This window comes from Apostichopus japonicus, chromosome 12 (assembly GCF_037975245.1).
Source record: "Apostichopus japonicus isolate 1M-3 chromosome 12, ASM3797524v1, whole genome shotgun sequence".
Lineage (NCBI taxonomy): Eukaryota > Metazoa > Echinodermata > Holothuroidea > Aspidochirotida > Stichopodidae > Apostichopus > Apostichopus japonicus.
This window is the reverse complement of record NC_092572.1, coordinates 3,128,868-3,155,309: the sequence shown is the minus strand read 5'-3', so window position 1 is coordinate 3,155,309 and position 26,442 is coordinate 3,128,868. Positions and strand designations below refer to the sequence as shown.

Here is a 26,442-nt window from a genome sequence, read left to right as displayed (position 1 = left end):
AAACCAGCGATCGTTGTACACAACGAATTTATACCCACCGACCTTCCGCACCACCATTCGTTACTCATACGGTCTGACTATTTAAAGCTTGTATCACCACTTCTTGCTGCAGAAAGGTTAGATTCATTCGCTACCAGACTACTGAACCGCAAATTCGTTATCTAGAGTTGCTGCAGACAGGAATGTCGTACTGCTATTAAACGTCTTAGTATAGAACTCAACTTCCTTTTTAAAGTTCCCATTTCAAGGGGTTGTTTTTAACAAAGCCACTGAATTTACAAACAAATAAACGTTTTAAGCAAGAACCTTGGTTTTTTACAATTTCAAAACTTAAATGTTAGTGTGCTAGTGTTTAAATTGCTTACCAAAACAAGGAGTTATCAGATAATTTACATTCAACGTTATGAATGCAAACATGGTGAACAACAGCAGTTTTGGTGGTTCTTCCTCAGTCTTCAGGGCAGCCATTGCAAACCTTCGCCACAAACGTTATAGTAGGTTAAAAGTATAGTTCTGTTACACGCTGTAAGGTAAAATACCAAACTGAAAGCAAGATAATAGGGACTTATGAAAAGGAAGCGAAACCAAAATTACATAAGTTGATCCTTTGAAAAACATGCACGTCCATAAATGAAACGAAAATGTGAAATTGATGGGTAATTCCATGCCGTTATTATTCAAGGTTACATTGTTTTCGAAGCCCTCTTTTTCAACTTTAACTTCCGCCATAATCAGACATCTGATTTAGCTGTTACAGAGCCAAAACGTTTTGACTTCAACGTTACCCCGTTATCCGTCAAAACTTGAATTGTTTTTGTCGGGTGTCTGGGGTGGGTAAGTGTCGCAGCAGGGAGAGGCGTAACCATGGATTAGGCTTCGGTGGATATCTTTTATATTTGGCACATATAGACGCCCGGTTGTGTCACTCTCTGTTGATGAAAGAATTTCTTTTGGATTCCCGTTTTGGTGGGTCACAAAATGTATCCATTTATTGTGGTCCAGCTTCACTAGGTGGGGTTTTTCCCCATACTTTGTAACTAAGCCTTGCAAATTTGGCAGATGAAGCCATTTGTAAAATGGCAACGTCATCTACCGATGGTGTGCACAGAATATCTATTCAAAGTCCGATTAGCTGTTTTACGACCGACTGCAGTGACTGGCGAAGTAAAGTTTCAAAAAGGGGACAACTTGCTTTATACTAACAACTGAACTGTATACAAGTAGTAAATATTTTCGTTAGTGACACTGTTGGCTGGGAGTACTTGGGTGTTGAGGAGCCGCCCGAATGGAAGCTTTTCCAAATTGTTCTTGACTTATGTTAGTAATTTTGAAGCACATATAAATACATGCCGGAAAGATTGTAGGTCCTTTTTTACAACGTACTATATCCTTGAGCATTATATGGGCTTGCTTGATAAAATTAGCCTCAATATGTGCCTTTACAAGGTATACTTAGTAGTTGAACACAGAGACAGTTGCTTAGACTCCTAACCAGTCATTAGTAGAAACTAAAGTTCCCTTAAAAAGAAACTCTAGTTGAAACAACCATTGCAATGAATTCGTCTGTAAGTAATTTTTTAACACACTTCAATTTACACTGCTAATTGACAGTAGAAACTGATCAATTCATGTACGTTGGATGTCAAAACCCAGAAAACCAAACCATATACCTTTCGTTTCTGTTCAGTAGACAGATGTCCGAAACATCAGACACTGGAACTCCGTACTTGAAGCTTTATATATGCATCAAGACGGTGTGTGTATCTTGTATATGGGAACAAGGTCACAGGTAGAGAAAACATGGGTTTCATGAATAAACAGGTGTACTGAAGGTTAAAATTGCATCCTGTACATGATATTTATGCTATACTGGTGTGTTATTCTTTATTGATTTACTATATATCCAGGCGCGTATCCAGGATTTTCTAACCCGGGGGGCGCGAATTACTATCTAAGCGGAGCGCCACCATCGGTTGGCGCGGAGCGTACAAGAAAATTTCTGGTTTTGATACCCCCCAGATCACCGGAAATGGCACTTCTCGGGCTTGAAAATGAGCAACCAGATGTACACTTTTGTACACTTAAATTGAGAACCAAGTATTTCCCAATAGTTTTTTTTTTCCATCCATAACATTTTTGAAGATTGTCACCAGTCACACATCATGTTCGACCTCATTGCATGTCCTGTGGATAATTGCTTTTGTAGGTTATTCTACGTCACGGCCCACAATATCCGAAAGCCCCACATTTCATGGTTTTAAGCCGATTATTTGTTGAGAATTTGAAAATTCCCATTTCTCGTGAATAAAATCACTTGAAAACATACCCATAATGTTGCACAAAATTCAATCTATGGACAAGCAATATAGAAAAACCCCCTTCAACCACTAACATACAGGTCAAAATTGCACGAGTAGAGGGAAGTATGATGAAGAATGTTGGTGAGGAAATTTTGGAAAATTCAGACACAGTTAATTTCTTGGTGTACAAATATTAAAAGCTGTTATAACGGCTATTATAAAACTTGGTTGAAGGAAATGAAAAATAGCAGATATTCCCGATATCAGATAACCGAACACTACACATATAGGCATAGGAGGCGGGGCTGCAGCCCCCCCCCCCCCAACCAGATTTTTTTCCCCTGAAAATTCTGGCAATATGCTGAGAATTTTTCGGGCACCTACTGAAAGAAAAATTAATAGCAATGGTGTAGCTTAAGGAAATGAATAGTTTAAAAATTATTTCCTTGGTAATTAAAATAAAATTCTAAGCTTGGCCGACTAATTCGCCATTACCACTGTAAAAGAGAGTTTTGACATAATTGGACCTGTATGCTTTTTCTGCATAAGACATTTCGTTGTTTACATTAGCATCCGGCGGTATACTGCGCAACTTTCACGGACCGTACGGTACACGATGCGATGTAATGACCGATGCTTGCCTATACGATATTGACATTAACATGTTGAATGCGCGCGAAGCGCGCGAAAAATTTTGGTTATATTTTTCGGGCAAGTCGTTACAGCCCCCAAGTCCAATTGGGCTCCTACTACACACATAGACAGTCTTGAGGCTGTTCACCCTGGAACATGCATTTTCATGCTCACTGATGTGAAGTGATATCTGCTCTTTGCTTTGCCAAGGGAGGGGCGAAGCCTGTAGGCAAACTATCTAAGCGTAGCGCCACCATGTGTTGGCGCGAAGCGTACAAGAAAATTTTGGCCGAAAATGCCTCCCAGATCGCTGGAAATGACACTTCCCAGGCCTTGTAAGTTGCATTTAAGCATTGTCTTTTTTGAAATTGCTAGCGATATCATAAAGAAAATTTGCTCGGGGGGGGCGGTCGCCCCTTCCCGAAATGCGTCATGTTCCCGACGACTCGGTTGAGTTCAAGACCAGCCACAGTTGGTTCCATAGCACAATTGTACAATTGTTTAAGGCGTCCATACACACACACGCGTTATGATAGACCATATATTGTATATATATAGATACATCAGTGAAAGAGGAAAAATGGAAACGTCAAAAATGGAGTTGTCGGTGTAAGGGGTAGGGTGAGGCGCACGTCCCCTCCGTAATCCTCGATCTGTCACTGGCTACCCTGTGTATATTATAGGGGTCAACGCTGTAATTAAGACTGTTCCTCTTTCTCTTCCCGAGGTCTTGGCGTTTGTCTTCTACTCCCTCCTGCTCTCCTTTTTCTCTCTTTCTTCTTTTCTTTTCCCTTCCTTCCTCTCCTCCTTTTCTTTTTTTCCCCCTCCTTTTCCCTTTTTTCTTCTCTTTTTTCTCTCCTCTTTTCCTTACCCGGGGGGCGCGCGCCCCCAACGCCCCCCCCCCTGGATACGCACCTGATATCTGTCATACCACTTGCTACACATTCAATTCTTATTAACGGCTTCGCTAGCCTATAAAGAGTGGTTATTCTGTGTTAAATTGTCAGATTCAAAGCGCCAGGGGTGCACTCTGTACAATCATAACACTTGGGTAATACGCCCTTATAATGACAGTTATTCAAAGCCAATTTATACGCTTTATCACACCAGTAGAATCACTGTGGTCGAGTGGTACGGACTTCGGTTCGTGACACGAATATCCGGGGTTCGATTCCTGCCTTCACCTGATGAGTCCCAAAAGGACGAAGCCGGTCGTGAAGTGAAATTTTTCTGGTGTGTGATTATATATTCTATATTGATTATATATTCTATATTCAATATTGATTGATATATTCTATATATATATATATATATATATATATATAGGCTATATACATAGGCTATATATTTATTTATTTATTATTTATTATACAAAATTTCTATAGCGCCTTATCCAATCAGAAATTGCTCTAAGGCGCTTTACAGTAACATACATACAAACATGATAAACACATATATAAATCGATAATGTAAGGTATTAAAAGGGTAGAAAATTTGTTATATACAATCTGACCATAAATTGTATAAAAAATGCGAATGGAAAAACCGAAAATGATACAAAAAAATTCTTAAAATTTAAAATATGTATAAATATGAAAAATTTTAAATTTTAAAAGCGCTATAAACGCAAAATGGATAATGCATTGTAATAATGTGACAACATATAGTATAGAAAACACAGTTAATGGAATGCAGATCTAAATAGAAATGTTTTGACTAGTTTTTCAAATTCATCTATATTTTTGGCACACTTAGCTTCCTCCGATAAACTGTTCCATAATGTCGCAGATGAGTAATCGAAACGCCTGTTTCCGTACGCAAAAGTTTTAATGACAGGTTAGGTAAGTAAGGACTTGGATTCTGAGCGTAGAGATCGAGTAGGCTTGTATTTATGTATTAATTCAGAGAGGTAGATAGGGGCTAAACCATTGAGTGACTTATATGTATATAACAGAATCTTATAACTGAACCTGCAATGAATCGGCAACCAATGTAAGTCACGTAATACAGGTGTAATATGCTCATGTCTACGAGTGCGACTTACAAGCCTTGCAGCGCGATTCTGAACTCGCTGAAGGCGATCGGTGAGCTTGTGAGGCGGGCCATATAGTAGGGCATTGCAGTAATCCAGTTTTGATGTCACAAGGGCATGGATTAAAATCTTACACGCATCATCTGAGATATACCTTCTAATTTTGCCAATATTTCGGATCTGCCAATAACAGGACTTACAGATAGAGTCAACTTGATTATCCATGGTAAGATTGTGATCAAGATATACACCTAAATTCTTTACTTTAGGAACTGAACATATGGTGTAAGATCCCATATTTTATATACAAGTCTTGCATAGCATTACCCTGAAATTTTGGTTAAAATACAACGAACTCAGTTTTGTCCTGATTAAGTTTCAAACAATTAACCCGCATCCACCTTACTATATCTGAAAGGCATGCTTGGAGCTTTAAAGATACATCATTCCAGGACTCAAGGGCACCAAAATTCAAATACAATTGCGTATCATCAGCATAACAGTGATGGTTGATGTTATGGCGCCGAATTATTTCTCCAACTGGACGGGTAAACATACAATATATCAAAGGACCAAGTACAGATCCTTGTGGCACCCCAAACCTTAGCTGTTTCTCATCAGATATAACATTATCAAGTTGTATACATTGCATTCTGTCCTTAAAATAGGACTTAAACCATTTTAATGAGTTTGACGCAATTCCAAAAGTATGTTTGACACGATTAAATAAGATCTCATGATCTTATATATAGGCTATATATATAGGCTATATATATATATAGTCATTCAATATAGAATAACACACCAGAAAAAAATCCACTTTGTGAGAGTCTAGTGGAACTGTAGTAGTTGTAACTCAGAGTTTCACGCGTTGAGCGATCATCAGACAATCAAAGCTGGCAATTGAAATCGTTGTGAGTTGAAAAAATCCAGAATTTCCAACCTCCTCCGGGATTCGAACCCGGGCCTATATATATGTCGAGGTTAATCCCTTGCTGGAACTTCATCAGTCCACTGCAGATATTGTTGTCGATGAGCACGGGCGTCAATCGGGGGTGGGGGACGGGGGGACACGCCCCCCCACATTTCGATGGGTGGGGAAAACAATATCAAATGTCCCCCACACATTTGGAAAAGAGTAGTGTCGTGGCTCTATTTGGTTAGGGCTTACACATCTCAGGATTCATATCATCGAATATCACTCAATGTTGCTGAATGGATAATTCCACCCAGATCTCGTGAGTTGGTACCCTGAGATCTCCGACAATCTTAAGCTTAGTCTGCTTTTCTTTCGAGGCCAGTTCCAGTCGTCGTCTGTTGAAGGGTATAGACAAATATTCAAGTCGATGAATCCAGCGGTACGGGCTATGCTTGGTGAAGTATAAGCTCTCTTGCTGTTGCTCCTCGTCTCCTCCACCAGTTCGACGGCAGCCGAGAGATCTTTTAGTGCTTTGAGGCGTTTAAAGACATAGCTACGGAGCACCATGACTCAGAAGCCATGACAGAAGCTGAACCATGTGATGGTGTGCCATATTCACCGCGAACGTCTAGCCCAGTTGAAGCCTGGGGAATTAGCAGAGAAGTTCGTTGGTTCCTCGGATTACAGACGCCGCATCTTCGGGCGAGTCCAGTAGAAAACTAGTGCGCTCCGTCATTATCATAAGAGACAGCACTCCATAGCTAGAGCAAAAGCTTGTACATAGTTGTTGTTTAGTTGTAGATGGTGTTTGAAAGACGGTGCCCGTTCCCTAATATTGGGGAAATGAAATAGGGAGCATATTCCGTGGCAGCGCATCCCATGTTACCTTGTTGTTGAGTGATACCAGAGTTTACTCCACAGTGAGAACACTGGGTACACGCAGGGACGTCGCTAGAGGGTGGGGGGGGGGGGGTCTCACCCCAAACTAGGTAAAACTGACGATAGTTGGAAAATTGTAGTGCGACAGTCGGAATTTCCGACTGTCGCACTCTACTTTATCTAGGCCTATGCATTTATTCCTGTGATTGTGCATGACCTAAAAATTTTGGTCAAAATTGACCTTTAATCTGTTATATTTACCACGTTTTCCTTGCCACTTTGTGAAATTGTATCTCGCGATTCTTATACTACACCGTACAAAACTTCGTATGATTTTGAATACTCCAAAAAAAATGCCTAATAGAACTACCGTCATAGGCTTAGGAGCCAAATTTGATTTGGGGGGGGGTTGTAACGACTTGCCCAAAAAATATAACCAAACTTTTTTCGCGCGCGTTCCTCATGTTAATGTGCATATCATGTAGACATGCATCGGTTTTTACATCGCATGCAAATAACATACAATCATTTTCCGTCTTATTACCATATTGGTTAGAATTATTGGGGAAGTCGTTACAATATTAATGGTAATAATAATATCAGTTTAACCACTGAAAAACACATTGCAAATTATCTTTCTTTCAGTAGGGGCCCGAAAAGTTATCAGCATATTGCACGATTTTTCAAAACTATATTTGGTTGGGGCGGGGGGGGGGGCTAATAAGTTTGTGAAATGAGTGCCAGTGGGTACAAATGTATCGAAAAAAAGTTCGGAACAAAAGTACAGTCGCGAAAGATTGGGTGTCTGACTGACACTGACCTTATCGTTGACGAGTAGCGCGAGGTGTGGGGAAGGGGGTACAAAGCAGCAGTCGGAATTTTCTGGCTTCAAAACCCATCTAGTTGGATTTTCAGCCACTACACCCCCCCCCCCCCAATCATAAATGCAGATCCACCTAGCAACCGAAGTAACTTGCGCGAGGACTCCAACGAACAACCACTGAATTATTTTGATGCCTTCATCACTTTAGCCACCACTCACATGGGACCTTTTCTAAGTCTGACGATACATGCGCATGTGTGAGGTCCTGAAAACATAATTAAAGTGGTTTGTCTTGCCATCCTTGTTTCAAATTTCATAGAAATGTATTCTCGTAGACCAAGCAAAACATTTAAACTGACACAGTCCCATTGGAAGTGTGTCACGGGTGGCATTAAATGTCATTGGTGGTTTAACATGCTGGCGTATATGACGACTTTTGGCCAAATTTGCGCTAAACTCAATATACGAACTCGGATCTGGTCTGTGCCTAATTAGTTAGTTATTTAAATTATTAATAAAGGCGTATGAGGAAATGAGGACTCACAGGACGGCAAGTCGAGAAACTCACATGCAGTTGCGGCGGATAGCTTCCTTTGCCTATATGTCCGGGGACATTTTGGGACATCGTTCCTATAGGCCAGGGGTGGGCAACCTACGGCCCGCGGGCCACATGCCAGTGATTTTTTTGCGGCCCGTGAGATGTCTCAAGAAAAAAAAAAAATCAGTCTATTTAACATCATCACAAAAAACGAACTAGCTGCTTAGAATGTATCTGCACTAATGATGCTGTCAGGTCTATTATCACCATTAATTATCGACTGGACTGTATTGACATTGTTTTTGTGAATATAGATTAGTACACACACCTATTGCTTGAACGTCCTCGGAATCAAAGGTTTGAAATCAACAGCAGGTCGTTGGTTAGGTGCGGCCTTGTCAATCTTTCGCTCCTAAAATCTGGCCCATTCATTCAAAAAGGTTGCCCACCCCTGCTATAGGCCTATTTCTGAGGCCCTGGGGTAATTCCTTTACCGACTTGGTGCAATACAATGTGCCCATTTGGAAGTATATTTATTCGCAGATTGTTAGTTGTCATGGGTTCGAACAAATGAGGGTATTTTATCCTGAAACATAGGGCAAAATGGGGCTGGGGTTCCAGTTCGCCGCATCATTTGTCAACTTGCACTGGATTCTAATGTTCATGTCAATTGGAATAACTAAAAGAAATAATCCACCAAAAATGAAGTTCGCATGAACTTTATTGCAGATTTCCTGAGTGACGAATTTGTAATTTTCTCCCGAAATCACGCAACTAGATGGCTACTATCCAGCCTGGCAAGTGCCATCTCCAGCGATCTGGCAGATATTGAAATCTGAAATTTTCTTGGTACGCTGCGCGCCAACCGATGGTGGCGCTCCGCTTAGAAAGTACTTACGGCCGGAATACTCGAATCAATTACGTCCCCCCACGTTTCAAATCGGATTGACGCCCCTGTCGATGAGCTGCACTCGTTCGAGCTCTTTTTCATCTTCGGAGAGTAAAAACAAAGACAAGATGAAAACTTTAATGAGAAATATGTTGAGAAGCCTTCGTCGGGGTATAGTGTTAACCGTTTATTACCGTTTATACAGGGTGTCAGTGGATCTTGTCTATCTGTTTCTGGATTATATAGCACCAATTTAATGGTATCTAAGTAATAGCCATTTGAAAGAAAAAACATTGATGTTATTTGTAAATTATGAACATTTGTGAAGAGTTAACTTAACGTTATACGCTAACGTCTAAAGTTAACTCATAGGGAGTTAACTTATAACGCTATTTTGTACTCCTTATTTCACATGGCCTTCTTCAATATATTAACTAGGGGGCTGCGGCCCCTCCAGTCCCCTACACGGCCTACCCACTCAGCTCATCCCCCCCCCCCCCCGCCAACCACAGTAGCAGTGGCGTAAGAAGGTACCTTTGAGTGGGGGGCTGAAGACTGATGGCCGGCCTGGGGGAGGGGTCTAAAGGGAGGGGGTGTCCCCCTCCCCTTTGGAATTTTTTGGCATTTTCAGGTGGCCTCAGATGCAATTTGGTGCAATGTAGCACACTTCAACACCCACTCCATTTTGTAAATAATTTTGCATTTTCACCTGACCTTCGATGCAATTTGGTGCTCCAAATGAGACTTTTTTCTCATCTGAAAATGAAAAAGGGGTTTTCTGGCTTGCGAAGCGGGGGGCGGAATGATACTTCCGCCCCTCCATATTTTTCACTGGGGGGGGGGGGGCTGGCGCCCCCGGTTCCTACGCCCTTGCACAGTAGGTGGCATGTAAATCAAGTAATGATTACACGAACCTAACAATAAATTCACACCTCAATTCCCCATATGACATCCACTCAGCATACATATGCTACGGCTACTATTACAATGCCCTATAGCTCTTCAATTAGGCCTACCAGTGTGTAAAACATTGAATAAACCAGAGCTAATAGAGTAACATAAAATTATATTTTCTCTAGTGATTTTAGCGGATAATATTGTTCTAATTTACCACTTGTTTTTGAGGAAGATTTAGATGAATGTTAAGATAAAACTTACCTGGTTAGGGACACTTTTGGCAACTGATGGTGGCGCTCAACTTAAATAGTGTCTAGAGTTCCTTTATATAGGAACTCCAACAGGGTCATGATGGCCCCTTTTGGAAATGACCCACCAAGAATGTTTAGATGAAACTTACCTAGGAAGGGACATTCCGACAATATGAGAGGCAATTTTGGCAACTGATGGTGGCGCTCAACTTAAATAGTGTCTAGAGTTCCTTTATAAATAGGAACTGTAATAGTGTCATGGTCTCTTTTGGAAATGACCCACCCGTCTAAAATTTCCTTAATAAAAGAGCAAAATCACCTGGTGTTTTGGCAAAAACAATAAATCGATGTCCCTAAACCGTCTCCTCATGTCCTTTGTAGCTTACGTAAGGTAAGCTGTACGCCTGTGTCACCTATAGTATTTTTTAAAAATCTATTTACAAGGCTATGAATGTTATATCACATCTACGTTTTTTTTTTTCGTGTTTGGTTGCATAATATAGTCTTTCCGTACAACCCCTTAGTGTGATGACGTAGAACGGAGCCATAATAATGTCTGGTAATATGAGATGTTTCATGTTTACTCGGCAGCTTGCCACTATATAAATCCCTGCATATATATATATATATATATATATATATATATATATATATATATATATATATATATATATATATATATATATATATATATATATATATATATCCCGGATGTTCAGGCATCTATCGGCTTTCATCGGGAAAGTCTATTCCCAGTTTCTTACAAGCTGATAGTTAACAAGGGCAGCAACGTTGCAGAAGCTCAGCTACTATATATTTTAGAAATTTGTTTTGATTGCCAATATTTCTGAGCAGTTTATCCATTTGTTGTGCGAACAATATAAGACATAGTCGGTGTAATTTCCTTACATTATGCTCCTTGTGAACATAGTTCAGTACAATGTTAGAAAGTTGTAAATATTTGTTTTGAGAGAAAGACAAATATAGATGTATTTTCTTTCATTGGAATAAACCACGATAAAAGTAAATTTGAAAAGTCAAAAGGCGGTAATTACCGCAAAGTTGTATGCTTTAGGGATGAAATATTGCAAACACATCGAACGAACATAATATGCACTTCGAAGTTTTCATTCATGCAATAATAAAATGCAAACGTAAAAAAAAAGTATTCCTCTGCACCCATAAAATAAAAGAACGACCTGCAACTTGTTTACAATCGACGTAGCAGAGCAACGTTAAAAGATCGAAGTCGAACTCGTCTCTAACAACTTAAGTCATTCTCACATGTTCTATTCCACACACAAACTGTGGCATAGTTCAAATGGCAAATCTGCCAAGTAATCATTTTACAGAGAATGACCATGAACTGGACAAGAACCCTGCATCAAAAGTAACGAAAAAATGATTTAATCAAGTGTGACACAGCGGGTAGAATTATTTCCCTAAATGACGGGAAAATTGAGATGGAAGACATTTTGCTACTCATACCAAAACTGGTAATGAATACTGACAAGTTGAAGAGCAAACTTCATGATCATTGTATGATCTGTAGCCTATATTTCATAACTGGGAAATCTAGACGGCCCTGTTTGGGCCCTCTTATGACGACAAAATATTTTTCCTGAACAACTTTGGTTGTCCACCATTCAAACGTTATTTCCATAACATTTCAGCATATTTCGACAATAATCTCCGGGAGCAGCATTTGTTACGTTTTCAGAAAATGACCTCGTGACATCAACCAAATCGAAAGAAAAATGACTTGAAATGGCAGTCAATCAGACACGGTGGCAAAAAGTGACAGAATTTCGGCAGAATCGAAAGCTCATCTGAAAGCTTAAGCTCAACTAAAAAAATAAATTACATTAATTTCATCTTTCCGAACAATAGTTTGAGTATTCTTGACAGAAAATTGGTAGGCGGAGCTCGTAGACTTCTAAACTTCAGTGATGATTGGCTCTTTTAGCAACTTGCTCGATTTTATTCTTATTGTTTCGCTACGATTCCACCTATAACAGAAATGTATTTCTGCCATTGGTATCGTCTCTCTCGTCTCTCTCTCTCTCTTTCGTGTTGCTGTGTGATGTGTCTCTTTGTAGCCACATCAAGACTTGTGTCAGATGTGTCTATAGTAAGTAGTAGTAAGAAGGGCCCCACAATTCTTAAAGTCTCAATATGTTTTTGCGGGATGAATTTCGGAAAACAAACTTCCGAAGCAGAGTCAGTGTTTCTTGTTTTAAGTGCACTCTGCCTAGGTGGCTTTCGAAAGAAATTTATTTTCTGTTGCCCTTATGGCGCGAACGATTTACCGTCTACTTTTGTTACCCAATTCCCCGAAGGAAACGTGTGAAACACCAGTTTATTCATTGTAATGGAAGGAAATGACACAATTTTGCAATGTACTTCTTCGGTAAGACCGAAATAAATAGCACTATTTAAGAGAAGGGACCAAACACAGGCTAGCCCCGAAAGTGAAAGTCCTAGGCCTAACGGTCGTAAACAACACAGAGAGATTTGATTGGCTCATGGTGTTGGGCGGGACTTGCAGATTTTGATTGAAGTTTGTATAATCTACGGACAGGTTAATAAATATGGTGAATTTGATTCAGTTCAACATGTTGAACGACTGATGATAACTCAATAAAAATAGTTAATATTGATATGGATTTTGCATAGAACGGTGTCATTTTCCCTGAACTTTTAATGCAGTATGCTGGAAACGTCGAAGTTTAAATTTGGCAACACTTACTGAGAATTTTAAAAACCTCCGTATTATTTGATTGAACCCAATAACTTCACACCAACGATTTCCCTTATCTTGTTTCACCAACGTGTGTGCACTTCATATATGTAAAGTATTTACATAATATCATCCTTTTTTTTACACTGTGCTGAAGGAAACACATTCAAAATAGTTGTCTTGGTGACGTCATTTTCGGAACCCGCAGCATATTGTTTTACAAATAGCAAATCAAACGTAGGTATATCTTTCATTAAACCAGCACTTGAATGAAGACAGCATCTAAAAATAGGAATATTTGCGAAGAAGTTTCTCTTTTTATTGAAGATCTCACTTTTTATTGCAGTAAAAAATAGCTTGGAGCAGAGTTGTTAATAATCAAAAACATATTAATCAACTTAAAAAAAAATAACTCTTTAAGTAACATCAATCCACTTTGAAAGTTTGGAATGCTGACCTAAAGAAGACTTGATGAAAATATATTGCACAAAGACTTAGAAACGGCTCTTTTCTGTACACAATATTGAGCAAGCCATTTATCCTCTTCATAATACCTTCACACATATTCCATTAAGGAAAGCATCAAGTTCGGCACCTAGATACTTAAACAAAATTAGAATTCTTGATATAGATATCATTACAAAGATCAGTAAAATGTAAAATTCACAGAATATGGAGATAACAAGTAGTTGCAGAGTTTTTGCAATGTAAAGATTTTTACATTTGATCCTATAACCTCATTACCATTCATAAGGTCGTAGTGCACTTCTTCTCACCTATAGTACATCTGCACAACAAGTATACAAAATATACATCATTCCATTGTTGGGTTATCGCTGAACCAAGCAAGTGTCACAGATACACCCTGAAACACACAGATACAGAAGCCGACCTGACTACACAGGTTCGTTTGCTTCATGACGAATGTGGGGATGTCATGAAAATGTGCTTATGATTAACCAGAATCACTGTACCAGTACGAACCAAATTTAACATTAAGCCTCACCCATTCATTAATGTTAATGAAGGGAAGGAAATACAATCCTCTCTTCACAGGGTAAATGACTTCCAAGTAAGACATTGACTCATTTTGAAGTTGTTGTGGTAGTTACATCAACATACTAGTGTTTACACGGGTCCAAAAATCGGGAACAGGGTACCCGAGAGACGAAAAATGGTTTACCTTCGTGTATCGCGATTTTCAAGAAACTACATATTTGGTGCTATAATAAATGAGTGATACTGTATTCTCCACTGACAATGTTTTCATGTTCATATACGTAGGTGTAAGATAAGGTATAAAACCTTCCTCAATAATTTTTATTTGCTTTTGTTTATTTCCAAAACTTGTTAATAACTTCATATAATAAATACCACTTCTTACATCGCACTGCCGCAGATGCTTGTTTGCTCTCCACCTCTATTGAATCAGCCATATAAATATCAAATTCAGCTCTTAAACAGTTTTTACTACTACTATCTATTATGCAGGCCCAGGGTTCGCATTTGCCGCGAGATCGCGCGATTCGCGGAATTTGATCGCATTTGAGAAAACGTTTAGCAAAAAGCCATTTGCGATAATTATTTTCTAGTTATCCCGTCTATCATCCATCAGTAACATCTCGTAAAATTCCTTGTCATTTTGCCTTCTTTGTTGACATATTGTTTACAATCTGTTTTTTACGACTTCCCAATAAGCCCCACCCACTCATTACAATAGAAGATGTTAAATTATTGTTGCAAAAACATGTACTTACTATGTAGTTTCATCATTAACTTGGACATACCGTTGAAGAGATGACACTTTAAGAAGTGTATGTTAGGTCTCTCCCACTCATATATATTCATGAGATGGGGAATCCCCCCCAAAAAATGGACACATGTACACATCATGGGGCATCAAACTAATACGACATTGGTTCCACTCGCATTTGCTGAGATATCGTGTGTACAAGCTGTTTTTGACGATTTTCCGTTGGGCCTCAAAGGTAAACTTGTTGTTGCAAAGGACATGCACTTACTATGTAGTTACATTCCCATACCAAGTATGAACTAAATCAGACATATGGTTGAAAAGATACTGACATTATAAGATATTATGAGATGGGAACCAAAATTGATAAGGCAAATCTACACATCATGGGGCAAGTATGAAATTGATTAGTTTAGTCTAGTAGAAAAAAAGGCTCAGGAGGGACACTTAAGTCCCTATCAAGGACCCTATAGAGAGAAAAAAAAACTGAAGACACAAACACTCAGACCCGATTACAATGCTTAAAGTGCTTGTCCAAAGCATTCTTAAACCCATTGACACTACTTGCAAGTACAACTTTCTCAGGCAAACCAGTCCAATCATTCACAACCCTATTAGAAAAAAAAAAGTTATGCCGAATATACTATGTGACTTTTGGAGTTTAAGACAATGACTTCTGGTACAGCTACTGTTAGCAAACATGAAAAAGTCGGTAAAGGATAAGTTGTCGATACCATACACAATCTTGAAAACCTGGATCAAGTCCCCACGTAACCTCCTAAGCTCCAGTGTGGTGAGATTCAACAGTTGTAACCACCTATTATAAGGAAAACTCTTTAAGGAACTAATCATCCTAGTAGCCCTCCTCTGGACCTTTTGAAGTACTTCCTTATCCTTAGCAAAATAGGGGTTCCAAGCCTGCACAGCATACTCCAGATGAGGTCTAACCAACTGCTTATAAAGCCTAACTACGATGTCCTCTTTCAGAAAACTGAAGTTCCTCTTCATCATACCTAAAACCCTATTACCTCTTTTAGCAGCTTCAAGACAATGTTTAGAAGGTTGCAGAGATGAGTCAATGTAGATACCTAGGTCTCTTTCAACAGAGACCTGCTGTAAGTCCACACCATTAAGCTCGTATGTAAACTTTTGGTTACTACTACCAATGTGCATTACCTTGCATTTATCAATATTAAAAAGCATTTGCCACCCCTGAGACCAGGAAAAACCGTATCCAAATCCGTTTGAAACTTATCAGAATCGCTTTTGGAAGAGACCTCAGAGTACAATTTGGTGTCATCAGCCAATTTCTAGGCTGTACACAAAATATCTCTGTCGATGTCATTTATATAGGCAACAAACAACAAGGGACCCAATACAGACCCTTGTGGAACCCCACTAGTAACGTCCTGCCAAGAAGAAGCACAGCCTTTAATTATATCCCTCTGTTCCCTATTACCAAGTCAATTCTCGATCCAAGAGAGTAAATTCCCATTGACACCCATAATTACCATCGACACACATATTTGAAAGCAAATTGTCCCTTTATGAAACATTACTTGGTCAGTCACTGCAGTCGGTCTAAAAACAGTTATTGTTTCAAAATCAAACTAAAGTACACCCCGTTTGAGAAACGATATTAACAGGTTACAAATGGCTTTGTTTGCAACATTTGGGGTTCCAAATTACCAGCCAATCAGATTGCAATTGACAAAATGGCCACATATATGGTAGGGCACTGATCAAAATTCCTCAGAAAGGGGCATAACTAGGCAAATGTAGTCTGTGCATCTGCTCGGGACCAGGTTACAAGTACCAAAAAAAAAAAACAGAATGCAAAAAGTGCATCATGGTGTTGATGATGTAACATGAGCAGTTTTCTTCATGAATCTGAAGTAATGTATAGTGATGATGTACAATAAACTTGATCTTAATAATACAGTTAAAAGCAGTGTGATGTGACAAACAATAAATTTGCAATGACACAGGCTGTCCTGAAATGACCATTGACCTCAACAGCAGGCTTCTTGCACTAAATGTGATAGATACATCAAAAAAATAAATATGACATCTGTCCTTGTTGAAATATTGTGTAAAACATGGTTTCGCAATTTGACCACTGGTGATCTCAAACGACTATTGAGCTCAGCCCACAACATGGGCTTATATGCAATGTGGTACAATTACATACCAAAGATTGTATTGGATCTGTCCAAGCTTCCCTTGCGATATTATGTTTGGAATTTGTGTTAGAGTAGAGAGACTGGGTAAGAGGGTAGAGAAGTTAATGTTTGGCATTTCATGACTTCAAATGACCTTTGACCTCCAGCAAAAGCAATTATAGGCTCCTTCACTTTCACTATGTACATCTACAAACCATATATGAGATCTGTCCAAGGTTCCCTTCCTGCAATATCATGTTTTCAAGGCTTTCACGATTTGATCTGTTGTCCCCATATGACCTTTCACCTCCACCAAAATCAATAGGCTTCTTGAACTCCATGTTATACACCTTCATACTAGTGTTCAAACGATTATGCTTTAATAGAAAATACCGATTACCGATTATTTTATTCATATTCGGGCCAATTCCGATTATTTGAAAGGGAGAAAATATCCCATTTGTACGAAATCGGCAATCAAGTATATGATAGAAACAATTATTGTTGTCAATTTTCTATTTCCTTTTTGCTCTTATTGTAAAAATGAGGCTCTTATGTATCCTTTTGTATTTACCAAATCACCTCTGGAGTTTTGCGGACAGAAAAAGAAAAAATATTTACAAAGTTCCAAAATATGACATCCTACCTAGTAAGCACTGTGCTAAGCGAATGGCCTAACCACCTCGAGTGTATATCACCTGTTAATAGCTTGAACTGCGCTAAGAATAGTTACTTTAAAAGTATCTCAGACAAACCATCCATCTTCAATCTTTACCAAAGTGTATATTTAATTACACATTCCTTACATTCTGACATTATTTTGTTCTTATTTTCAGTATTATTCTGTTTATGAACAAATATAAATGTTACGAACTTGAAGAACTTACGAACTTGATCTACACATAAGAGATGGAACAGGAAATCTATTAGGAAAGATGTACCTCAAGAATTCCCTGAGGCTCCTCCTTAAACTGATGCTCACAGGAGGCTTGATTCAAATCACTTATTTTCTGGAGGGGAGAAAATTGGAAAGAAGTGTACATAGCATATATTTTTTTTTGTTTATTTACCATTCCAAATCCTATTTGAAATTACGAACAGAAACCTTTGATAATGATCCTTGCTGTGTAATGAATTAGGTATTATGTAATGAAACAGTTTAGGTGGTTACCTTGCAGTAGCTGTCTTGATAGCTGTTCTTAGAGGACAAGTTATTGTAGATTTCTCGGATCTGACAACTTGCTTATGAAGATGTTTATTTATTTATAACATATCTGTACAAGCTAGACTGAGACAGAGAGCAATGATTCATACTTGTTTTTATTTATTGTCACTTTTAAGGATTTAAAATAATTATTATTGTTGTTTTGATTACTGCTCTTCCTTTCTTCCTGTTCTCAAGTCACAACCAAACAAAAACATGTAAAGACAAACTTCTGGCTCACGTAATTTTTTTATATAATTTAGGCTACTTCTTTTCACTCAGAAACAACATCAAAATCTTCAGAGCTCATGATGTATAATGTACAGCAAGCAAAAGAAAAACTCAATAGAGAATGTTGACACTAGCCATGATTCCTTAGCATGTTCATTCAAATAATTCATAGAATTCTTTAGTACTTGTTAAATTACTGTACCCACCTGAGGCTGATCTTGCTTTTCCTCTAGTAGTTTGTTAAGACCTCTGTTTTCCCACACTGCCACTGTCATTTCCTTTACATGCTTCATAGCTAGAAAACATATATAGAATAAAATCTCTAACAAGAGCTTCAGAAGTTGAATTGAGCAGATGGGAATGTCATCCCAGTAACAAAAATACACACATTCTGAATGACTTTCAAACTACTAAACACACAATCAGAGGGGTATGATTGAGGATGCTTATGGAGAGGACTGCCCCCAAATTACCCAGATTGCAGGTTTTAGTGAAATGGTTAGGTTTGAAAAACTGACAACAACAGCTATGCATAGTAATTGTTAACTTTGAAGTATTAGGTTAAACTTTCAATAAGCAGTGATGTAAACATACATTCTATAAACAACTCATGATAGTACAAAAGCTATTCTACATTGCTTATGATAGTCTGATAATACAGTAAGATTACCAATGTATGAGATACAGAAGCAAGTAACATAGCTGATTACACTAGTACAACAAAGGGTCAATATGCCCTAAGTTACTCATTAAAACTACTTACTTTTCTTGTGGAGCTCTTTTAGTTCCTTTTTTATTTCTGTAACCTAAGGGTGAAGGAATAATAACACTGCATCTAGTGTGTGTTAAACAATACTTTTCATATCAGTTGATGGAAAAACATCACAAGAATGTGTCTGTAGAGCGGTGGCGTCGCCAAGGGGGGGGGGGGGGGGAGGCAGGGGTAAAAAAATATATCTATATTTTGTTATATTCAACTCCCATCATCTGAGTTGGTTTTTTCATAAGGACAAAGAAGCACAGTAATTCGTATTTTCTTCAAATGAGCTGCGAAAAAATGATAAAGTTTATCCTTGAATGTCGGGTATCGAAGTCGTAACCCCCGCCATCACAACAGGTGTCGATATTTACATTGAATGTGTCAGTGCTCACGCCATACCAGAGGATATACACATCCGCTTCGTGAGCTACGTGACTGTGAGAAGGGAGGGTACTGCAATATTTTGCCTTGGTCTGAGGTTGACAGGTTAGGAGCTGACGAAATGTGAGAATGTGAGGGTCCGCAGGCACCATACTTGCCTATATTTGCGGACCCATATAATAACCGTTGTGTAGGGGGTGCAGAGGTCATTTGAGGTCAGATGCTTGTAGGAACAAATGGCCAATGCTGCATACTGAGCCATACTTGATGTGTGATCAAACTTTGGATTGCATGGTGAGATCCCTGATAGGAGCCAATAACGATGCTTGAACCTGTTACATCTTAACAGATAATGGGCGAAATTGAGAAGGACAAGAAAGGAGTCGGGGGTCATGCACACATTAATTCAACTAATGTAGGTTCTATTGATATAGGGTTAGGCATAATATCAACAGCATGTGGTTCATATCCTCTGCAAAATTCTGCGCCTTGTTAAAATCATTACCTCAAAAATAGCAATTTCTGGAGATATCTTCAGATCGAATTTAGCATCAAATGTGGCAGCATTTTGCATCTAGTCCATCCTCCGTATGCGAAAATTTTACAAAGGGGAGGGGGCAGTGGCGGCGGAACCAGTGGGGGCTTGGGGGGCTCAGCCCCCCAATGAAAAAGTTGAGGGGTCAAATGCATGATAAGCCCCCCAATATTTACTAAAGCTCTGAAATGTGCATCTGCCCATTTTTCAATGCATACTTGTCGATCTGTCCGATGCTATCGTATACTATATAGGTGTAATAATTTTAGTAAATGCTGGGGGGACCCTCGGCCCGTCCCCTGGCTATAGACCACATTGTCACCCCAACGGCATCTTCACGCCCCGTGAAAAGTGGAAGCAGTGAGTGTGAGTACCGGTAAGCGCAACACAACTTCGTCTTAGGCCAATGACTTGCTTCATTTCAGCCAGTTCTCCAACATCCCCTTACTACACTTAAAAACGTCTTTGCGAGTACACTACGAGTAATAGCTACTCTCTTAAAACACCATCAAATATACAAATAACAATGTTTCTACTACGGAAGCGTAGAAGGGACATTGCATTGACGAGTTACCAACTTGACAAAACAACAATTTTCTGCAAATTGATGAGTTGTCGAGATGGTAACGTGACAAAATTCAGAAATTGACGTTTTGACGAGATAACGGATCTCGTCAATGCAGCAATTTTCTGCAAATTGACGAGTTGCACACTTACTACCATCTCGACAAAACGACAAAATTCAGAAAATTGACGTTTTGACGAGATAACGGATCTCGTCAATGCAACAATTTTCTGCAAATTGACGAGTTGCACACTTACTACCATCTCGAAAACGACAAAGATGACAAAATGACAAAATTCAGAAAATTGATGCATTGGCGAGATCCGTTATCTCGTCAAAACGTCAATTTTCTGAATTTTGTCATTGCAAGATGCTCTCTAAACAACATCAAGCAAGCAGATAAGGTAGGGCACTGATGCTTCAAATATTGATGGAAACCATACAGCACGAAGACAATTTATTTGTACTGAAAGAAGGCAAAATTCTACCCAAAATGTCACCAGGCAACTTCAAGTTTGTGGAATATAATGGTTAAAGCTTTAATACCTACCAGCATCTCATGTAGCTCCTGTAGTCCTTTCAGAAGCATTGCTTGAACCTCACTTTGTTTCAATCCTTTACAAACTGTTCAAAAGAAATATGGATGTACACCAACTGTCGCATATTGCTTCTTCATCTTAAATGAGAAGTTAGAAATATCTACCACTTGTTATACCTAACAGTACATTCATACTCAGTGTCTACTGTAATCAAAGAGAATCAAGTTCAGCCATTATCACTGACCAAAACAATGCAGACACTTATCAAAAACAATATCACCAAACAGCTTAGAATACATTCATGTGTTGAGCTTAGCCTTCTCTTTATTCACACTATAGATGATGCTCTTTCTTAACAGAAAAGTTGAAAAACTGTTTACTTTTAACGCACAATTCACCTTGATTACATTTGTGGATGCTTGTACCCCTTTTCTTAATATCTACTTGCTTATAAACAGAAATTCACAGTCCAGTAAGGGACCTTCACATTTTAATGGTTATTCAAGTATATATGTAGGACTTGTTACTTCTGTCTACTTTAGAAGTATTGTTACTTTACACTAGACACAGTCTGTAACGCCTATAGTATTAGGTAAGTCACATCTAAAGCAGTTCTTAATATACAGTAGATCTTCCAAGTATCAATGTTTTTGGTGAACCATATGTTAAAGTTACATGTTATGTATGTTTCTAGGTGCGGTTGTTAGCGTATGGTGTAATAAATTTTATAGTCATTTAGTTATTTCAGGATAGATTGATGACACTGTCAACTACCCTGTCATCTCAAATTTATACACAAAAAAAATACACAAAAACTTACATCTTTCCTTCAGTGGATCAATTTTATCCTCCTAAGCATGGAGAAAAGAAGATAATTTAAATATTAAATTCATAGAGTGCTAAAATTCAAAATGCCTATAATTGGAATTTAGTTTTCTTATTATTGTTCGAGAAGCTATTTCTATCCAGTGTTAAACATAGCATGACAAACCACATGGAATAAATAATTCCATTACCAAACCATTGGCATGAAATGCTGTATCCCTATGAAATTAGTCCTTATTATGCAACCTCTAGTACACATAGATAAAATGGTTTACAAGGTTTTACACTTTAGATCTAAAATGATCTTTATCCAGAAGCATTAAATCCTCTGGGATTCATCCACATACCCACTATGAGTCCTGTTCAAGTTGCCTTTCTTTAGATACCATGTTTGCAGGTCTGTTTACATTCTTTACTGACCTCAATGCCCATCAACCTCCACAAACAAAGTACTTCTAGTGCTTAACATGGAGCACTATTCTGCATACCTAAGAAGGAAATACTGATTCCATTCATGAGAGACACGCATATTAAAATATTACTTATGTTACCATTATCACTGAACCAAAACCCATTGGACAGACTGCAGAAGATTTATCTGAAGTCTACCTTGGTAAAATAGTTGGTGCATGTTGTTTTAAAGTTTACTTTATTTTCCACAGTGAGGGAAATGAGAGCATTTATCTAGCTCTGATCAAAGCTTTTCTTAAATACTGACCAGATCAGAAATCTGCTTGTCTTTTGTGCCACTTTGAATTGGTGTCATTTCTTCCAGATGTGCAGCTGTGTGTTTAAAGAAAACATGATTACAGGGCTAAAAGTTCCGAGGTCAATCCAAGTCAAATCAACAGATTTTTGGCTCGATTCTACATTGACCCTCTCAGAATCACCTGAAATTGATATGGTGTCTTGCCACATGTCTCAAAGGATGAAATTGGGCAAAAAAATGTTGAAAACTTTTGGTTGCTAGGATACGGCTACGTCTAGCAACCAAATCCAGATTGCATTTTAAGAGCCCTAAATGTGTGTCAAGTTTGGAGGCATCTTTTGCATAAATGTCAAACTTTTCATGTCTGATATTGCAGATATTGTGGAAGACATGTGACCTGTCTTCTAAGTTAACTAACTTCGAGGAAAATTTACGTTCCCAATTTTTTGTAACAAGTAATTAAAATGGCAGAAAATGAGATAGGGGCCTTTTCTGGCCCTATTTTGAGTGTGCTCCATATTCAAAAACAAAGGCATGTTTGAGATTTAATTTGCAAAGGATCCTTGTCCAGTGGGTAGTTGTACAGGAAAAGTGGAAGCAAAGTCAAGTGGGTCATACCTTTTATGAACAGCTCCCTCCAACTTAAGAAATCTCACTTCTGGCCCTAATTGGGGTCCAATTTGGGCCTGTGGGTAAATTTCAATATTTCTTTCTGTTGATTTGGCATTGATTGACCCATTAGGTAACTCTACACCAACCTCCTTACTACTTATACAAGTAGCCAATCAAGTTAAAAGCATGATTACTTTGCCTCCAGCCAATGAAATTAGAATAATATGCATCCTTACTGTAGGTGCAAGGTTTAGCATGTGTGTATATGTGGCTTGGTCAAAGAAACATTTACTCCATGGTATTAGGACACAGACACAATCAGACATGTGAATGTGTAGAAACAACATTGGGTGCATGGTTTGGTCAAGATCATGGCAACTAATGAAGGTACATGTTTCTCGTTTCGAAAACACAAGTGACTGGATTATTCAGCCAATAAAAGTTGGTAAGTGTTTGAATGTTATTACCCAAGGCAAAAACTTGTTATGGACAACAGCAATTATGTTTGATAGAACTGCTGGAACTGAAAATTGACTCAACTACAACCAAACCAAAGTTAACAGTGACTTACAGTCACAATAAAACTCACAGTAACAGTGTAGCATAACTTTCACTTCTACTGTAGGTTCCGTAGTGCATCCCATTATTAACACACACAAGTTGACACATTTTTTGTTAGCCAAAAACAGATTTTTCAGCACTGGTCAGACTTCTCTGTAATAGACAAGTGCCAGCTCTAGTGTTACCTTCACTTTAACTGGTAAAACCCGTTTTAATAATTTTACTTCAAATAAGCACAAACCATCTATACTGACTTCCTTACACAAGTGGTCTCTAATTTAGCCAACAATTCTAAGATAAAACTAAGATATTACTTGAATTCATGTGCTACAGTAGTGCAGTCTTGTTATCTTACTGCTATTCATGAAGCACCAGATTATGTACTGAGTACTGGATAGGATAACCAACTTATTGCTATTGTAGTTTGAACTATACTATAGCTTGTAACATAATATGGACTTGGATTTCATTGGTAATAGCAATGTACTGCAGGTACAGGGCAAAGTTTAAGGGTATTTTTCTGGTTGTCCATCGGCCAACCAGGCCTTACACTTTCGATGTCCATACAGAAAGTTTGGTTGAAGGATAATTTTAAAAATCTAGCAAAAACACAGAGAAAAACTAGTAAGTATACGGTACCTCCAACATGATGGTGGGTGATACCTAGGATATATTTATGATTTGACCTAATAAGGGATATTTGGTTACAATGAATTCTGAATTTGATGTTACTAACTGGTCTTCAGTTGGACAGCCAAAGTTGATTTTGGTATTTTGGTTTTTGATTGCTTGCCAAAGAAAGGAGAGCACACAGATATCCATCCTGCAGACTAATCACCAGACCTTTAATCTGATCATCTCCTCTCTTTTTCATCTCACTTCTCTTTCTACTTTGGCTCCATTCTTTGATTACTTTACCACTTCTATACACATTCAATCCTCTTTTCCTAAAGATCATAATTAGGATTCTTTATCAAGCGGGTGAAATGTTGCTTAATAGATATATGGAAGATGCAATAACTTGTTAGTCAAATGAGGTTACTATCTTAATAATTGATATGAGAATTAGTAGTATGCCTAATTAGAATAAACAGTGGAATGAAAAGGATTATGGTTGAGTGTGATATAAGTGTACAGTAGATAACATAGTGTCACAATATTGACAGACAGGATTTCTATTTGCAACAATGTCAAGTTCTTCTTGCCCGAACCAAACCAATTCCTCCAAGAGGGACAACATATTTACAACATAATTCTCCTTCAAGTATCCCTTGTTTACATTAGTTCTTCTTGCCCCCACCCAACCAATTCCTTCCAGAGATGGCGCATATTTACAACATAATTCTCCATCAAGTATCCCTTGTTTACATTAGTTCTTCTTGCCCCCACCCAACCAATTCCTTCCAGAGGTTGAGCATATTTACAACATAATTCTCCATCAAGTATCCCTTGTTTACATTAGTTCTTCTTGCCCCCACCCAACCAATTCCTTCCAGAGGTTGAGCATATTTACAACATAATTCTCCATCAAGTATCCCTTGTTAACATTAGTTCTTCTTGCCCCCACCCAACCAATTCCTTCCAGAGGTTGAGCATATTTACAACATAATTCTCCATCAAGTATCCCTTGTTTACATTAGTTCTTCTTGCCCCCACCCAACCAATTCCTTCCAGAGGTTGAGCATATTTACAACATAATTCTCCATCAAGTATCCCTTGTTTACATTAGTTCTTCTTGCCCCCACCCAACCAATTCCTTCCAGAGGGTGAGCATATTTACAACATAATTCTCCATCAAGTATTCCTTGTTTACATTAGTTCTTCTTGCCCCCACCCAACCAATTCCTTCCAGAGGTTGAGCATATTTACAACATAATTCTCCATCAAGTATCCCTTGTTTACATTAGTTCTTCTTGCCCCCATCCAACCAATTGCTTCCAGAGGGGGAGCATATTTACAACATAATTCTCCATCAAGTATCCCTTGTTTACATTAGTTCTTCTTGCCACCATCCAACCAATTGCTTCCAGAGGGGGAGCATATTTACAAAATAATTCTCCATCAAGTATCCCTTGTTTACATTAGTTCTTCTTGCCCCCATCCAACCAATTCCTTCCTGATGGTGAGGATATTTATAACATAATTCTCCATTAAGTATCCCTTGTTAACATTAGTTCTTCCTCCCTCCGCCCAACCAATTCCTTCCAGAGGGGGAGCATATTTACAACATAATTCTCCATCATTCTTGCCCCACCCAACCAATTCCTTCCAGAGGGGGAGCATATTTACAACATAATTCTCCATCAAGTATCCCTTGTTAACATTAGTTCTTCTAGCCCCCACCCAACCAATTCCTTCCAGAGGGGGAGCATATTTACAACAGAATTCTCCATCAAGTATACCTTGTTAACATTAGTTTTTCTTGCCCCCATCCAACCATCCAACCAATTCCTTCCAGAAGGTGAGCATATTAACAACATTTTTCTCCATCAAGTATCCCTTGTTTACATTAGTTCTTTTTGCCCCATCCAACCAATTGCTTCCAGAGGGTGAGCATATTTACAACATTTTTCTCCATCAAGTATCCCTTGTTTACATTAGTTCTTCTTGCCACCATCCAACCAATTCCTTCCAGAAGGTGAGCATATTAACAACATTTTTCTCCATCAAGTATCCCTTGTTTACATTAGTTCTTTTTGCCCCA

At 38.5% G+C, this 26,442-nt stretch overlaps 1 protein-coding gene across 9 annotated transcripts in view; it reads right to left on the bottom strand.

Moving 5' to 3' along the window:
- LOC139976793 (uncharacterized) overlaps positions 1-26,157 on the bottom strand; it is a 46,092-nt gene extending 19,935 nt beyond the window's left edge. For 2 of the 9 annotated variants that reach the window (XR_011796258.1, XM_071985577.1), the window contains exons 1-2: positions 9,023-9,040; positions 366-523 (exon numbers count right to left, since the gene is read on the bottom strand). Coding sequence is in view for 3 of the 9 variants with exons in the window: in XM_071985577.1 (XP_071841678.1) it covers positions 366-468 (103 nt within the window). In the remaining 6 variants the exon portion in view is untranslated. Of the gene's footprint in view, positions 1-365; positions 1,396-9,022; positions 10,311-13,478; positions 17,830-18,466; positions 18,547-19,014; positions 19,058-21,042; positions 21,117-21,851; positions 21,883-22,574 lie in introns of those variants that run through there. The other 7 variants (XR_011796259.1, XR_011796262.1, XM_071985580.1 and 4 more) reach the window with 6 other exon arrangements.
- Positions 26,158-26,442: the final 285 nt, after the last annotated feature.